General features: G+C 41.7%; 1 protein-coding gene across 1 annotated transcript in view; it reads left to right on the forward strand.

The window, feature by feature from the left end:
* Window positions 1–16,754, forward strand: part of immp2l (inner mitochondrial membrane peptidase subunit 2) — a 168,982-nt gene extending 152,228 nt beyond the window's left edge. The window contains exon 6 of the mRNA XM_039001555.1: window positions 16,561–16,754. Coding sequence (XP_038857483.1) covers window positions 16,561–16,575 — 15 coding nt within the window. The 3' untranslated portion in view covers window positions 16,576–16,754. The remainder of the gene's footprint in view (window positions 1–16,560) is intronic.
* The last annotated feature ends 1,140 nt before the right edge of the window (window positions 16,755–17,894 follow it).

Raw genomic sequence — 17,894 nt, forward strand, 5'->3', positions numbered from 1 at the left:
ATGTCAGTGTGTCAAATATGTAAGTTGAAAAGCACTGCTTGTTTGCGTGGGGGTGTTGGTGGCCCTAGCATATCCAAAAGACAAAGAGCTGTGACTGGATCAGTGGTTCACCAATCAGAGCCTTGATGGACTTGGCAAAAGTAACAAGGGGTGATGTGTAATGAAACTAGGTTGTGAATGCCCTGGGTAAAATGTATGATTATTTTTGCAAACATCAGGTGACAAACCAAGAACTGGAGATAAACTTCCATGGGATCATGACAATGTCCAAAGAACATTCAGGGGACCCTGACACAACATCCCAAGAAAGTAATAAAAACGTCTTCGGGGGACGTTCCCAAGACAAACCGGAAACTAGACAAAACCATGACACAACGTCCTGACGACTTCAGGCCGCCATTTCGTGACGTCCCGGGGACATCCTAACGCCTCATTATTGTTTGCAGGGTAGTTCCCTCTAAGTTCCCACGAAATCACGGAGGACCATGTCTAAACCTTTTTTAGGATGTTCTCAGAACTTTCATTTTACTAGTTCTTAGGATGTCGTGTGATGTTCCCATAGTAATGTTCTCTGTGGGGATCTTTTTTCTAGTTTCCGGTTTGTTCCGAGGACTTCCCCGAAGACACTTTTAGAATTTTCTTGTGACGTTGTGCCATGGTTCCCTGGGTGTTGTGTCTAGATCCCGATTTGTCTCGGGGACATCCCTGAGGCTGTTTAAGACGTTCTTGGGACGTTGTGTCACTGTCCCCTGGAGGTTTTTTCTAGTTCCCGGTTTGTCCTGGGGACGTCCCAGAGGATGGCTTTTCATAACACCTTTTTCATAACATATTTTTTTATTCGATTAGCACAGGGTAAGCATTGCCTACCCTGACTGTATGTCAATGTCCTACAGTACACGTTTAAAGCTGTACAGTACATTCTAAGTGCAATTCCAGATGAAGTTGAAATCAGCATGGCGTTTAAGTGTATTCTGTGGAATCAATGATGTGATGTGCTTCACATTTCCATATCATAAAACTCATGTCATATACAGTGTCAATTTTATGATCACTATGTTTGATGTACAGTTACAAGATGACATGGCTTCATACCCTGGTTTGTTCTGAACAGAATGTGCCTATGCTTGTCTATTGTGAAGCACCTCAATGCACTCATGACTCCTTTCGATGTGCACCAAAACTATAATCCGTTTCCCTGAATTGCATTGTGAAAGCCTGACAGTGTAATATCGTATTTTATAACTTAGCTAGTCATGTTAGCAATAGAACACGCTTTCAATTGATGCCCACAAGCCCCAGATTGAGAATTATAATGGACCGTTTTTGGCTTACGTGAACAACAGTCATTGTATGATGGCGGGGATGCAGGGTTGTGTTCCAAACAAAAATACTACAAGTGTGTTTGCTCTAGTTCCCCCAACGGCACAACTATGAGAGCTCAAAAAAAGCACCTTATAGTTGAAGACTCTTCTTTGAGTCATAAAAGTGCATTGAAATTACTGTGCAGAGGTGTGGCGCCACTTGGAGACACCAGTTAGTCCCTCACTTAAACCCTTGTAAATTGTTTGTCTTATGTTGCACCTACCCCACATGTTCCAGGAATATTCTTATCATGTTACTGAATGTATCCAGAGTATTTTCAGATGTTGTTATCAACAAATGCAGCGAAAAGTACAGTAATTCTAAAATGCTAATAAAATCAACAGTGTAATGTTTGGCTTCAGTCTTGTGTCAGGTGAACTGTGTCCTCACCTTTGGTATAATAATTGTCCCATAATCTCCAAACAGTTCCCTTTCAATTGCTACCACTACCATGGTTATGCATATGCTTTTCAAATTTCTTCTGTAAGAAACATTTCAATTTAGCCCTATCCGTGTAGGCCAATTCCCACGAGTGTGAAGGGTTCATTTCCAACATACCAGTAAATCTTAAAAAGGCACACTCAACAAGATGACGCCGTCATACTCAGAGGGGCATCCTACTTACGGAAAACAATATCAGCAAATTGTGTTTTGACAGATTTTAATTTTGTCATTTTTGTTGGCTGCTGTAAGTAGGAAGTCGACCCCAGTTGTGTATCTATGATGATGTAGTTTTGCTGAGAGTACCTTTTAACATTTTTACGTGACAATGCTGTTATGCTGACATGATGATGAGTGTGTACTCCCAGCAAAACTTAACTTGCTTCATGTGAGTAGGCTGTTTTCTTATGCGAGAACTCATCACGAGTGTGCTTTCTTTAGTAGGAGACGCTACTCCAATCCCCTCTAGAAACTGCTGATCCATGTTGAGTCCTCCACATGACACATTTGTTCAAACTCATAATTTGACTTCAATAGACTGAAACAGAGAATGAGGAAGTTCACTACTGAGATTTTATTGAAGCATTTGGGAGCCAGAAACTCTTCTTCTGGTAAATGTAGCAAATTGAGCAGTGTGGTTGTTGACTGTGGGATGGGAACAGCTGTGTCAGTCTGGCATGAGAGAGAATCAGTTGAGGTGGCTTCTGCCCGCCCACTGATTCAACACACACACTCAATGCTGTGATGATAAAATATGCATAATTAATCAGAGAATCATATTTGAATAGTCTGAAATGTAATACTGTAAGATTTCCAGTCCTAAGACCTTCATTTTCTGTAAACACATGCAAACACAAGCATTTGTGTGCACACCAATGGCATAACAAATTGTCCCAATACTTGTTTATAATGAACACATTTGAGATTGTGTCTACCATATTTCATTGCATTTGCTAAGAATGAATATCCAAGATGTTGCTTGTAACTACAGTCCGAGGATTAAAGCATCTCTGAAATGTTGAATTATTACTGGCATCTACCAAGTTTACAAGACGCTGAAAAGGCTGACCTCTTAATACATTTATATTCCGTTACCTTGCCAACAAACCATGCACGCTGCAGCTGCTAAGATACTCTGGTCCTCTTGTTGAGATATGCCCTTATTTAGGCACGCAACCAACTGACTCAGACTCCAAGCAATGGAGTTCTCTTTAGAAGAACATCTTAGCAAACACTGCACAGAGAGAGGCCCATCCTTCTGCTGTCAGTGGATGGAGAGAGAGAGAGTGGCCTCCTTCAGACTTAGTCTTATCCACAATTTATGGCTTGTTCAGGATGTGTTGTCTTGCTTGGAAATACGTTAAATTATACGAAGGGAAATGTTATGCGTGGAGTGATTTAAGAATTCTGACAATGGTATATTCCGAGCTTATAGGCCCATCAGTCAGCCATATGTCAGTATGACGTTACTGCGCCCCAGTTCCCCCCGCTTATTAGTGTGTTATTGCTCATGTTGTCTATTTTCACTGTTCCTTAGTCCACCGAGGGTGACATTACAATATAATATTGTACCTACAATAGTATTACCTTACACCAAGGTGCTACTGCCAATCTTAAAGTAAGAATACCTTGCTAACAATAACAGAGATGAGTCATTGCCAGACCCTGAACGTTACATAGAGCAGAAGGGAATAAAAATCCTCCATTTCAATGTCATGTGTTCATACATATTGCAATAGTTTTTGCCCTGGTATTGCCCTCTGTCGGTTTTCCCTACTCTGTAATGAATTCTTGAGGCAGTCTGTGACGTGCCATGCCTCATTTGGCCGCTTGATTGGTGGTCTCTTTGTTAAGGTCTTGACCAGTTTGAAATGCAATTATGATCAATCGGAGCACGGTCCAGGGTCACTACAGCACTTTGGGGCTCTTACCTTGCCTCAGAATGTCTTACCCACACCCCCTCCACCCCTTCTCCTCTCTACCCCCATACTCCGAAGGCGTTTGGGTGATCAAAAGGCGTATAATCTGGCCCAGTAATAGATATTAAACAGTGAGTGGCTGCTGAAAGAACCCTCCCTCACTCGTGTGGGCTTCCGAGTGGCGTAGCGGTCTAAGGCACTGCATCTCAGTGCTAGAGGCGTCACTACAGAACCTGGTTCGATTCCAGGCTGTATCACAACCGGCCGTGATTGGGAGTCCCATAGGGTGGCGCACAATTGGCCTAGCGTTGTCTGGGTTAGGGTTTGTCCGAGGTAGGCCGTCATTTTAAATAAGAATTTGTTCTTAACTGACTTGCCAGTTAAATAAAAAATAAAGAATAAAGGAGGCTAGGAGCAGAGCGATTGTCTCTTTGACTTTAAATTAACCTTGCCGTGATGGTTTTAGCCCGCGGTACTCTTTCATAAAGGCTGCAGAAGGTCAAAGCAGCAGAAGCAACCAAAATCCTTTATATCATGTTTGATACCTAACAAGTGGTCTAACCCCTAATGATGAGTAGGAGTGTTCACTGTGAGACATTCATACTGTGTTGTTTACAGAGCTACGGGACTTTGGGCGTCGCGGAAGAGGGCGGCAGATGTGTGTTTAAAAGCATGGAATAAATTTGCCCTGGGCTCACGCTGATATAATAACCCAGAGAGTTCCTCTCACTAGTCTATTCTGGGATAATTGTATATGGTTAGTCAGTGTGAGCATTCAGCAGCCATTAAACCTGCTATTTCTGATCCTCATCAACACTTCACACCAAGCAGGAGATCAGGGTAGAAGTGAGTCTAAAAGCAGAAGTTACAATTTTACGTTTTTTTTTTAATTCGACGGTCATAGAGACTGGTCAGTAGAATGTTAACGAACATTCAAGTCTTTAAAAATCTGAAAGAATAATTAGACCTTTAAAACATGTATCATTAGCCGATAACAATCATAAGTGCAATAGTATTCAAGGTCAGCATCTCTAGGTGCATTTTATTCACATACATCATGAACTGCCCTGAAGCTGTATTGGTTGACCTTCATCTACACACTGGTGGTCTATCTATGTCCCCTTCACCTCCGGTTCTTGCCTTTACTGCTGACTCCGTACTCAGGGGCAGGGTCCTTTAGGCCTGGTAAAAGATGTCCTCCATTTTGAAAATCTAGAGTTGCATATGACACCAAGACTTTGCCCTCGGCCATGGCTGACGCTAGTGAGACTGTGAGAGTTGAGTCAGAGTTCAGACCGGAGGTGGGTCAAAAGGAAGCCGGTTGCTCCAGGAGTCATATATACGTCTGAAAAGTTCCTGTGCCAGAATGTGACAACCAAATATGTATACAGCATAATAACTAACTAGCTGTATTGGCGGCAGGTAGCCTATAGCCATTAAGTGTTGGGCCAGTAACCGAAAAGGTCGCTGGTTCGAATCCCCGAGCCGACTAGGGAAAAATCTGTCTGTGCCCTTGAGCAAGGCACTTAACCCTAATTGCTCATGTAGTCACTCTGGATAAGAGAGTCTGCTCAATGACTAAAATGTATTTGGAAGGTTAAGTCAGACCTTTGTTTCTTCGCAAAGCTTCTGGCAAAATCCAAGCCGCTATATATGCTGTTCTGATACTTGTTATCAATCCTTTTTAGCACAAGAGAGTCCATGTTCAACACTTTTCTCCTCGGTGATGGATAAATTATTCTCTGACAATGACAATAATATTGATTTCGTGAGATAACGACTGCTTTTTGCATATTTAGAGTTGCATGATGCTAAGATTATTGCAGCCTTGGACAAAAATGTAAGTTCATTATCTGCAGGCGATGTCCTCGTCTTGAAAGATAATGTAAATTTTTTTTTTAAATGTTATGCTCTTATTGCAATTTAAAAGTGTAACGATAACATTCAAATTGCAGTATTTACCAGCCATTTTGAAATAAGCTTCAATGGATCTGTATCTCCTTCATAAGCCACAACCGTTATACTTTATCAAGAAAGTATCTTAAGATGTGTCATCTTAAGTTGATCCAATAATGTAATATTTAAAGATAATGAAGTATGTATTTAGAATGAGATTAAAACACAGTATTATTATCCCATTAAAGCATGAATCCACAAGTTGACAAACTGATATTTGAGGATGAGATGGCCAAGTCTAAAAAATGCTGTGGGGTTTCAAAATTCTCCAGGTCTCATGAAGGGTTCTACAGCATATTCGTGTTTGTTTACATGTTTTTATGAATATCACTACCAACAATATAATTTACACATTTTGGATTACATCCCTGCTGTAAAAAAGAGGAGAATATCTTCTTTCTATTTCTTAACTCATAATATTGAGCATATTACACTCACTGGAGTATCGGACATAGGCTTTGAAAAAGCATCAGCGAATAGGCTACCATTGTTACAAGTGCTGCTGGTAAGCTTTCTTGACTTGGCTATACATTTTTGCCAACACATGGCTAACCTTTGTTTAAACAGCTGCTCTTAGAAAAAAATGTGTTTGGAGTTACCTTTCTAGTACATTTTTGCCAACACATGGCTAACCTTTGTTTAAACAGCTGCTCTTAGAAAAAAAATGTGTTTGGAGTTACCTTTCTAATAGGCTATGTTAGAGTTTACACTTCCTCTTCCAATTATAATGTGGGGAAGTCAAAATAATGAAAAACGACCAAAATCTATAAAATGTTGATTTCTTATCTTTGCTATTATCATTCACCTGATAAGACAAAATAGGTGATTTTGTATTATTTTTGTTAATGTATGATGGGAGGAGGTCCCTGGGCAAGAAAACGTTGAAGACCCCTGCTGTATTGGATAGACATACAACTGAGGTAAAAACAGATTTTAAACTGAGCACAGTGTTTCCTAATCACTGTGGCAATAAGCCTTATTGACCTTCTTGTGTAGCCGAGGAAGCATATTTTGGGCCTCTTGTTGTGCTAGCAGTTGGGATAAATGGTGATCCTTTATGGAACAGGTCTTGATAGGATACATCATAGTTACTTCGTCATTTATAATTATTGCTTAACCTCCCCTACAATACAAATAAGTGACGACCATTTCTTTAATACGAACGGCAATAATGCTGTTGTGCCTTCTGTGAGAAGGTTGTGAGCTTTCATTAGGTATAACAATGCAGCGGAGGCTGCGGAGGGGTGGACGGCTCATAATAATGTCTGGAACAGAGTAAATGGAATGGTATCAAACACATGGAGCCCATGTGTTTAATGTATTTGATACTATTCCACCTATTCCTGCTCCAGCCATTACCACGAGCTCTTTCTCCCCAATTAAGGTGTCGCCAACCGCTTATGCTGTAGCTAAAGTAGGTCAATGCAATTGGACAAGTTCAAGTTTGTTTTAGTCATGTACTGTACACATGATATACGTGGATTACATGCTGACCACACCGCTTGCGTCACAAAATAAATGTATACATACATGTTATTCAATCATTGCACCCACACAGTTTGCGCGCTTCAACAAGCGTCTGCGTAGCAAGGCGCTAAAATAGAACTTGGTTCTATTTGTGATCCTTGATGCGCTGCAAGTCCCGTCTCTCCCATCTCCACGTTGGTTTTTAGGAGCATATAGCCACATGCCATGTCCTCATTGGTTTTTAGGAGCATATACCCACGTGGGTGATTGAAAGATGAGCTGAGGTCCACACTCCAGTCCAGTTGGTAGTGGTAATGCACCTTAGAAGTTGGTTTCCAACCGCCATACAAAGTCCAAAGAAGAAGAAGCCTGAAGGTGGAGAGATTACCAGAAACAAACTTTTACCCTTTTATCTGTGGATTAATGGTGCATTTCAGGTAAAATAACAACCCAATGTTTATATCCCAGGACAAATTACCTAGCAACAGCAAGCTGGCTAGCCATAAATGTTTAATGCTTTTCGACCTGTCCCCAAATTAATTTAGTTGGTTCAGAGTTCGTTTTGATATTTGTTACACAGTGCAACGAAATGCTTACTTGCAGATTTGCCTCTCGACAATGCAACAACAATAGAAAAGTAATTAAGTGAATAATAAAGTGCTAAGAAATTCAAGCTCAATGAATAAAAATAGGACACAACATTTAGCACTTTTTTCTTACAAAAAGGCAATCAAACGAATTGAAGTAAGATATTTACACGTGCCGAGGAATTGCGCAATAATAATAATAATAATACAGTCATATAAATAGGAGTCTAGTAGAAGCCGTCATGGAGTGTGTGTGATTGACTGCCTGTGTGTTAAGGTGCAGGGAGTTAGTGCTTTAGACTGTTGTTGTGCAGGCGTTCAGTCCTAGTGTAAGAGTTCAGTAGTCTGATGGCTTGTGGGTAAAAACTGTCTTTGAGCCTGGTGGTCCAGGACCGATGCTCCGGTACCGAGCGGAGTCCTTGATGATGTTGAAGGCCTTCCTCAAGCATTGCTTGGAACAGATGTTCTGTATGGTGGGGAGCACAGCTCCAATGACGTACTGGGCCATCTTCACAACCTGCTGATGGGCCTTGCGGTCATGAATGGAGCAGTTTCCATACCAGGTGGAGATGCAGCTGGTCAGGACGCTGTCAATGGTGCTGCGGTAAAAAATGAGAAAGTAGAGGCGCTGTTGCGCCTTCTTGACCAGGACGGTGGTGTTTTCGGTTCATGTGAGGTTCTCTGTTGGGGGGGGGGGGATGCTTCCTGAAGTTGACAACCAACTCCTTCGTTTTGCTGATGTTGAAGGAGAGGATGTTGTCTTGGCACCACACTGCCAGTTCTCTGACCTTCTTCCCGTCGTTGTCAGTGATCAGACATACAACCATGCTGTCGTCAGTAGAGGGAGAACCCCCCTATCCACATTAACAGGACAGAAGTGGAGAAGGTGGAACGTTTTAAGTTCCTGAGCGTACACATCACGGACAAACTGAAATGGTCCACCCACGCAGATAGTGTGGTGAAGAAATGTGGCTTGTCACCTAAAACCCTCACAAACTTTTACAGATGCACAATTGAGATCATCCTGTCGGGCTGCATCACCGCCTGGTACAGCAACTGTACCGCCCACAACCGCAAGGCTCTCCAGAGGGTGGTGCGGTCTGCACAACGCATCACCGGGGGCAAACTACCTGCCCTCCAGGACACCTACAGCACTCGATGTCACAGGAAGGACAAAAAGGTCATCAAGGACAACAACCACCCGAGCCATTGCCTGTTCATCCCGCTACCATCCAAAGGCATGAAGGTGCATCAAAGCTGGAACCGAGAGACTGAAAAACAGCTTCTATCTCATGGCCATCAGACTATTAAAAAGCCATCACTAACACAAAGAGGCTGCTGCCTACATACAGACTTGAAATCATTGGCCACTTTAATAAATGGATCACTAGTCACTTTAATAATGCCACTTTAATAATGGTTGCATTACTCATCTCATATGTATATACTGTATTTTATACCATCTATTGCATCTTGCCTATGCCGCTCTGTCATTGCTTATCCATATATTTATACATTCTTATTCCATTCCTTTACTTAGATTTGTGTGTATTAGGTATTTGTTGTGGAATTGTTAGATTACTTGTTAGATATAGCTGCACTGTCGGAACTAGAAGCACAAGCATGTCGCTACACTCGCAATAACATCTGCTAACCATGTGTTTGAGCAAACATGATGGAGTTGGTGCCGTGTTTCGCCACGCAGTCATGGGTGAACAGGGAGTACAGCAGCAGGCTGAAGACACATCCCTGGGGGGCCCCCGTGTTGAGAGTCCAAGTGGGGGAGGTGATGTCGCCAATCCTCACAGCTTGTGGCCTGCCCGTCAGGAAGTCCAGGATCCAGTTGCAGAGGGTGGTTTTGAGACCCAGGGCCCTGAGCTTGGTGACCAGCTTGGAGGGAACAATGGTGTTGAATGCTGAACTATAGTCAATGAACAGCATTCTCACATAGGTGTTCCTCTTGTCCAGGTGTGATAGAGCCATGTGGATAGCAATGGAGATGGCATCTTCTGTGGATCTGTTGGAACGGTATGCACATTGGAATGGGTCCAGGGTGTCTGGCATGCTGGCCTTGATGTGGACCATGACCAGCCTCTCGAAGCACTTCATGATGACGGGTGTGAGTGTCATTTAAGGGTAAAAGTCACCTTGGTGTTCTGGAATGATGGTGGTTGTCTTGAAGCATGTGGGGACTACAGCCTGGGACAGGGACATGTTGAAGATGTCCGAAAAGACACCTGCCAGCTGGTCAGCGCACACTCTGAGGACGCGGCCAGGGATGCCATCTGTGCCGGCGGCTTTGTGTGAATATTCACTCTCTTGAGAGTTCTCACATCAGCCTCGGAGAGCAGAAGCACCTGGTCGTCCAGAGCCCTACTGGATGGGTCAGTGTTGGTGGCCTCAAAGCAAGCATGGACTGTGTTGAGCTTGTCTGGGAGGGAGGACTCATGAGCATCACACAGCTGGATTTACCTTTGTAGTCCGTAATAGCCTGTAGTCCTTACCACATGTGTTGTGTGTCTGAGTTGTAATATTGTGATTCCAGTTTGAGTTTATATTGTCTTTTTGCGTCCTTATGGGTTTTCCAGAGCTCGCACCTGCTCGCCTAGTACACATCGTGCAACAACCGTGTCATCACAGATTTCTCTGTTCATACAGGGTTTTTGGTTGGGGTCTGGATTTTTTTTGTCGGTACAACCATTTTTTTTCATGAAACTCGTGATTGATGTGTATTCCAAAATGGCGGCAGGGGATGGCTCTGTATGAGTTCCAGATGTTGTGTTAACATGGTCCAGCGTGTTCCGTTCTGTCGTAGGACAAGAGACATGTTGATATTTTGGTGATATTTTTGGAGAAGGGCATAATGGAGCAAATTAGAGAAAAAACACATTCAACCTGTTTTTCTTCCTCTTAAGGGTATTATTGACATTTATTTCTTACCCAGGTGCCATAAAATTCATCTTTTCTCATGACCACTTATTGTCTGCACATCTTATTTCATTGTATGACATTAGCTATGATTTTTGCTGACATTTAGAAAGTTTGCATAGAAAATAGATGCAACAAGTGCCTGCTAGGGTCCATTTCCATTTACCTTACGTGTCGAAAACAGCTGGACATAATAACGTCACACCAAAAAAAAAAAAATGAAACAGTGTTGAATAAAAATGTGGTGGTTGAAGTTTTTACATTATCCATTTAGTCAAATGGGTAATGCCCTCCCACCTAGCCTTTTGTTTCATGTCTCAGGTAGCCTGCGAAAGCCAGCATGGCTAGAATGCAATAATTTACTAATATTTGCCATATTCTAATCATTCTCATCTGCCAACGTATCGCCATGGTCCGTGCCTTGGTGAAACTTGCACTCCTGTAGATCTGAAATAATTGGATGGTGAAACTTGCCAGCCAACCAGCAAAGCAAGGTGAAGCAATTCAGGCAATTTTGAAAGTCAGGACAATCCTTGTCATGCAAATAAACATTATTTTTATAGTTTAAAAATAAATATTTTGCAAGAGATAGGCATTTATAATTAATTGTGGAATGCCGCTTTATAGTTACGTGGTGACATCACATGCCCAGCGTACCTTCAAAATTATTAGGCAATCATAATTTATTTGAAAAACACATTCCATCGTCATTTGTCGCAATAAAGAAAGTTCGACAGAAGAAAAATTCACCCCCGTCGATCTTTAAAAAATGTTGTCGATCTTTTTAACATTTCTCCTATATCTGCCGTTTCCATTACACATGTCGCGACATTGCTTTTGTTGAATAAACCTGGGTTAATGGAAACCTGCCTAGTATTTTGGCACCCGTGGCGAACCGTGACTATTGGACTTAGGCTGTGGGGGAAGGAATCTTGCTTTAACTGCAAAAAAGCAACCCATTTATAATAAGCCTGTAGGCCCCCATTCATAACAAAATACAACCATTAAGCATTTCCAAATCAAAGTTCAACTAATACTTCCCATTGCAAACATATTTTATCACATTCAGCACACAAAGTAACTGGTGATGTAAAGTTGAAATGCAACAATGTTTCACACACATTTTCAAACAGATAGCAAGCTGCAAAACACAGTGCCACTCACCAAATGGTGATCATTTGAAACTTAACTTCTTGTTGAACGTTAATCTTGACAAAACATTTCACGACGGGCCTAATGGAAACAGCAAATTTGTCGGCAAAACAAAATACGCTAGACAAGGTGGGATCTTTTTGTGTCTAACATTAATTATGCGAGAAATGGCAGTGGAAACGCCTTTCTGCACAAATATTTATATAATAAGCATCATATCGAGTAAATTTGGAGTCACACGATGATATGTTTTCTGGTCCTCCCACTACGACTTTTGGAAAAGATGCTGTTTATTGGCTACCAATAGGGGTGCGTGGTTAAAATCAATGGGGAAGCCAAGCCAGGGGGAAAAAGCCATATTACAACCTATGTGTTGTGATAATTGTGTTGTTTGCTCTATAACCCGTTAGTTCATATACCACCGTGATATATAACGCAGAGAAAGTAAGAAGAAAAACAGTCACACTGTGTGCAGAATAAATTCAACCACACGTTTGTTTCCTCACAAAACCATCTGTCCGGGTGAAGTCCATAAAGCATATTACATGTAACAAACAGTTTCAGAAAATTTCAGACTACTAAACAGCTTGATGTAGAACCACGGAGAGTTACAGTGGAGCTGCCTCCACTAATGTCCTTCCAGCACCATGTCAACATTTGAACATCATCGAATCACCTATGCTTAGTCTAATAGTGAGAACTTAAAGATACCAAAAACGATTTAGTCCAATCAATGTAAGCTAAATATCATGCTGCTTTCCATATGACTGATTTCTCTCTCTCTCTCTCTCTCTCTCTCTCTCTCTCTCTCTCTCTCTCTCTCTCTCTCTCTCTCTCTCTCTCTCTCTCTCTCTCTCTCTCTCTCTCTCTCTCTCTCTCTCTCTCTCTCTCTCTCTCTCTCTCTCTGTGTGTGTGTGTGTGTGTGTGTGTGTGTGTGTGTGTGTGTGTGTGTGTGTGTGTGTGTGTGTGTGTGTGTGTGTGTGTAGAAAAAAACATGTTGACTCACCCTTCTTTGTGGAGGAATGCCAATTACCGTCCTGATGTGTGCTACTGATTGAACTCAGCCAGCAGCTCCTGAAGAGGAAGATCACCATAGTTGGCACAGATAGAAAGAACAAGCCTGAGCTCCCCCCTGCACTCCTCGCAAGAGGCCTTCTCATCAAAGTTTGCCTTCACCATCACTCTAGTTTCTTACCTCCCAATGAGGTAATTACTGAAGCTGGAGACTCATATCTCCCTCACTAACTTTAAGCATCAGCTATCAGAGCAGCTTACAGATCATTGCACCTGTACATAGCCCATCTGTAAATAGCCCATCCAACTACCTCATCCCCATACTGTTATTTATGTTTTTTGCTCCTTTGCAGCCCAGTATCTCTAATTGCACATTCATCTTCTGCACATCTATCACTCCAGTGTTTAATTGCTAAATTGTAATTATTTCGCCACTATGGCCTATTTATTGCCTTACCTCCCTTATCTTACCTAATTTGCACACACTGTATATATACTTTTTTTCCTATTGTGTTATTGACTGTATGTTTGTTTATTCCATGTGTAACTCTGTGTTTTTGTTTGTGTCGCACTGCTTTGCTTTATCTTGGCCAGGTCGCAGTTGTAAATGAGAACTTGTTCTCAACTAGCCTACCTGGTTCAATAATGGTGAAATAAAATAAAATAAAATAAAAAATGTAAAAGCCTGTGGCATGTCATTAGTAAAGATTGAGAAAAGTAAGGGGTCTAGACAGCTGCCCTGGGGAATTCTTGATTCTACTTGGATTATGTTGGAGAGGCTTCCATTAAATAACACCCTCTGTGTTCTGTTACAGGTAACTCTTATCCACAATATAGCAGGGGGTGTAAAGCCATAACACATACGTTTTTCCATCAGCAGACTATGATCGATAATGTCAAAAGCCGCACTGAATTCTAACAAAACAGCCCCCACGTTCTTTTTATCATCAATTTCTCTCAGCCAATCATCAGTCATTTGTGTAAGTGCCTTGCTTGTTGAATGTCCTTCCCGATAAGGGTGCTGAAAATCTGTTGTCAATTTGTTTACAGTAAAATAGCATTGTAGCATCTGGTCAAACACAATTCTTTACAAAAGTTTTGTAATGATTTGTAACAGGCTGATTGGTCGGCTATTTGAGCCAGTATAGAGGGCTTTACTATTCTTGCGTAGCAGAATTACTTTTGCTTCCTTCCAGGCCTGAGGGCACACACTTTCTAATAGGCAATGATGAGCCAGCTACCGAGTTAAAGTTAGCCTACTACATCTAGCTACATATTGAACATCCATCCTCTTAGGCCAGCGGCACAATGTATGATTTTATGATTGGATCAGAATCGCCGTTATAATCAATGGCCGGTACACAAGTCCAAATCCTTATCTCCATCAATGATTAATTTAGGAAAGGGACAATTTTAGCTAGCTAGCCACTGGAGGACAACTATACAACACTTCACATGTTTCTGTCAATTGCGTTTTGGTTTTGATGTGGTGAGATTTGTGTGAAGCCAATTCCAAACTTTCTTCCATTGACACTTTGTTTTGGGTGCGCCAGGACCATTCACAGTTGAGCTCATTCAAGTTAGTTCAATGCTGTTTGGTTATTCTTTTCAACAACAACAAAAGTATAAAGGGAGGCCAAATGGTTGCTTGCTTTCCTTGCTATTGAATTCAATACTACGGGTGGCAACAATGTCATACTCTTTTTGACCGGACAGCATCAGATAGATGGGCTACACGTACTAAGATAGAGGGATGCTGTTTTGCTTACTCTAATGATTTCTCAGGTGAGATACAGTCAGCCACTTACGAATTGAAGTAGAGTTATGAAACACAGAGACGAAATATCCATTTTTTTTTTTCTTGGTCAGATTTTTTGGGAAGCCTGGGTTCACTTGGCATCCATGAATGCACACCACAGTAGCCTACAGATGAAATAAGTTATGATGAACATCAGTAGGGTGAAAGTGTACGGTGATGAGCTTGATGCTCCTTTCCAATAAATATCAAGGGTCTTATTCCGGTGACATGATGATCGATCCTTGGCTGCTCTTCTGTCCATAATAATCTCATCATGTAGGCTAGCCAACCCACACTCTGTATCTGCGAGCTGTTGGCTAGAGCACACGTGCCAAGACCAGAGTGGGCACATTTGCCATAGATTGCAAAAAATATACACTACCGGTCAAAATCATTCAAGGAGAATGCCAAGATTGTGCAAAGCTGTCATCCCGGCAAAGGTTGGCTATTTGAAGATTCTCAAATATAAAATATATTTTGATTTGTTTAACACTTTTTTGGTTACTACATGATTCATGATTGTGTTTTTTCATAGTTTTGATGTCTTCACTATTATTCTACAATGTAGAAAATAGTAAAAATAAAGAAAAATCCTTGAATGAGTATGTGTGTCCAAACATTTTACCGGTAGTGTATATTTGGCAAAATCATCAGCAGAGTTGAAAATGCGATGGAATCCCATTTAACTTAAATTTTTTATTCGGTACATGGGGATTTAACTGCAATTTTTTATGTGCACAACATCATCACGCACAGCTTTTTGTCCACAACAAGTCACTTTGATGGAAACAAACATCTATGGTGGGAAAATGTTTTCATGCAGATTTTAGAATATTCGCATGAAAATCTGCCGCCAATTGGATGGAAACCTAGCTAGTGTTAACCATTCACTTTCCAACACAACACATTAAATCAGAATATCATTTAAATTCTAGAAAAGATGAAATAGAAATGAAAATGTTTATTTAAAACATAATAAATACTTTTATAAATCCTTAGGCCTTCTCTGAAGGCATAGAAGGCCCTTACTGTTCGACACTGTTAAAGAGTTGTTAAAGTGCTATTAATGAGAAATTTGGCTCAAACAATTCTCATTCTGTCCTGACCCAGGTTTATTCAACAAAATCAATGTCGCAAAAAAAGCATTGTGACGTGTGTATGTAAATGGCAGCTATAGAGACATGTTCTAAAGATTAAAAAAAAAAATCTGTTCGAATGGGGATTTTTCTTTGTCAAACTTTATTTATTATAACAAATGATGATGATAGAAGCTGTGTTTTTTGAATAAATGATGATTGTTGAATAATTTTGAAGGTACACAGGGCGTGTGATGTCATCACGTAAACAAACTACAGTATAAAGCGCCCCCAAAGATTCTTTAGAAATTCTGTGGCTCAACTCCACATTTCATTCTAAATGCCCACTGCTAAGTCAATTTTTTCAACTATAAAAATTATATTTATTTGCAGGACAAGGATTGTCTTGACTTTCAAGAATGCCTGAATTGTTTTACTGGTTGGCTGGATGTTTCACCATCCAATTATTTCAGATCTACAGGAGTGCACCACGTGCACGGGCTGTGGCGAAACATTGGAACATGAAAACGTTACATCTGCTCCTGCCACGCACTCTACTTCTCATCCTGAACCTCCCTAAACCTGCCACCACTCCCCCAGTGCTCTCTCCCTCTCTCTCTGTGTGTATGTGATTGTGTGAGTGGAGACAGGTGTGCTGGAAGCAGAGCGGATTCCCACCAGCTGCAACCTGTTCCATAATCATGAACCCTACAAATACTCAGCCCTGCCACTTCCACACTGCCAGATCGTAGCCTCTACTCAGTCAGCCTGCATTTCTAGCTGTTTGTTCCTGCATAGATTTTGTTATCCTGTTGTACCTGTTTTCTCCAGCCTCACACTGCTTTTTCTCTCCGCTACAGTCCCGTCTGCTCTGACACTGGTACCTGTCTCCAGTCCCTCGTCTCCTCAGTCCTGCTTCTCTGCCCTGGATCCCCACTCTACTGCTTCATTGGATTCCGCTCCAGACCTGCTTACCCGGTTCCTAATCTCCTTGCCCCCAGCCTCAGCCCGGATTCCCTACTACCCAGCCGAGACTCCCCTGGACTGCACCCCATCTCCCACTTTTCAATAAATACATTGGTTACATATCCTTGTTTCCTCATCTGTTTCAGAGAATTTGTAGAATATGGCAAATATATTAGTAATTTCTTGCATTCTCTCCATGCTGGCTTTTGCGGGCCACCTGAGACATGAAACATATAGATGGGAGGGCATATAGTCGTCGCCAATTTATTAATGCGCAATTTGCCTAAATGGATAATGGAAACAATTCAACCACTTCATTTTTATTTGACACTAGGTTTTTGCGCACATTTTTTTTCTCCCAGTGTGACGTCATTATGTCCAGCTGTTTTCATCAACCCAAGGCAGTTAAATGGACACGCACTGTAGCAGACAGTTGTTGCATCTATTTTCTACTTCAGTGACGTGAGGTCGGTGGCTGGGTAGGCACTGGCTATTATCAAAGGCAGATTTACTCACAAATAAACCTTGATCAAGCCCAAGTTCACCATACAACCAGAGTGACATAGGCTATTAACAGAAATGTACAAATATTTCCACCAAATATAAATAACAATGTAGCCAAGATACACAAGTGATAGCCTCCGATTGCGGCATATTTCATATCATCTGACAAAATGACACACTACTCAACTCAGCCGTAGGCCGATGTAGCATCCACAGTTACAACTGAGAGGTGGCACTAAAATACCAACATATGTACACATTTCATCAGAATAATTTGCAATGGAAACTCCATAACCTTTCACAATGGATTTACAATTCTTCCAATGCACTGCACACGGCGCGCACAAATATTCACACAATAATATTATTATGTGAAATATTAGTACACACACTTATATAATAAATAAAGTTCTAATGAAATTTCCATGACCGAAAAATGCAATTCAAATCGGCCTCCCGGGTGGCGCAGTGGTCTAGGGCACTGCATCGCAGCGCTAGCTGTGCCACCAGAGACTCTGGGTTCGCGCCCAGGCTCTGTCGCAGCCGGCCGCGACCGGGGGGTCCGTGGGGCGACGCACAATTGGCCTAGCGTCGTCCGGGTTAGGGAGGGTTTGGCCGGTAGGGATATCCTTGTCTCATCGCGCACCAGCGACTCCTGTGGCGGGCCGGGCGCAGTCCACGCTAACCAAGGGAGCCAGGTGCACGGTGTTTTCTCCGACACATT

The sequence above is a fragment of the Salvelinus namaycush genome, chromosome 9 (genome assembly GCF_016432855.1).
Source record: "Salvelinus namaycush isolate Seneca chromosome 9, SaNama_1.0, whole genome shotgun sequence".
NCBI lineage: Eukaryota > Metazoa > Chordata > Actinopteri > Salmoniformes > Salmonidae > Salvelinus > Salvelinus namaycush.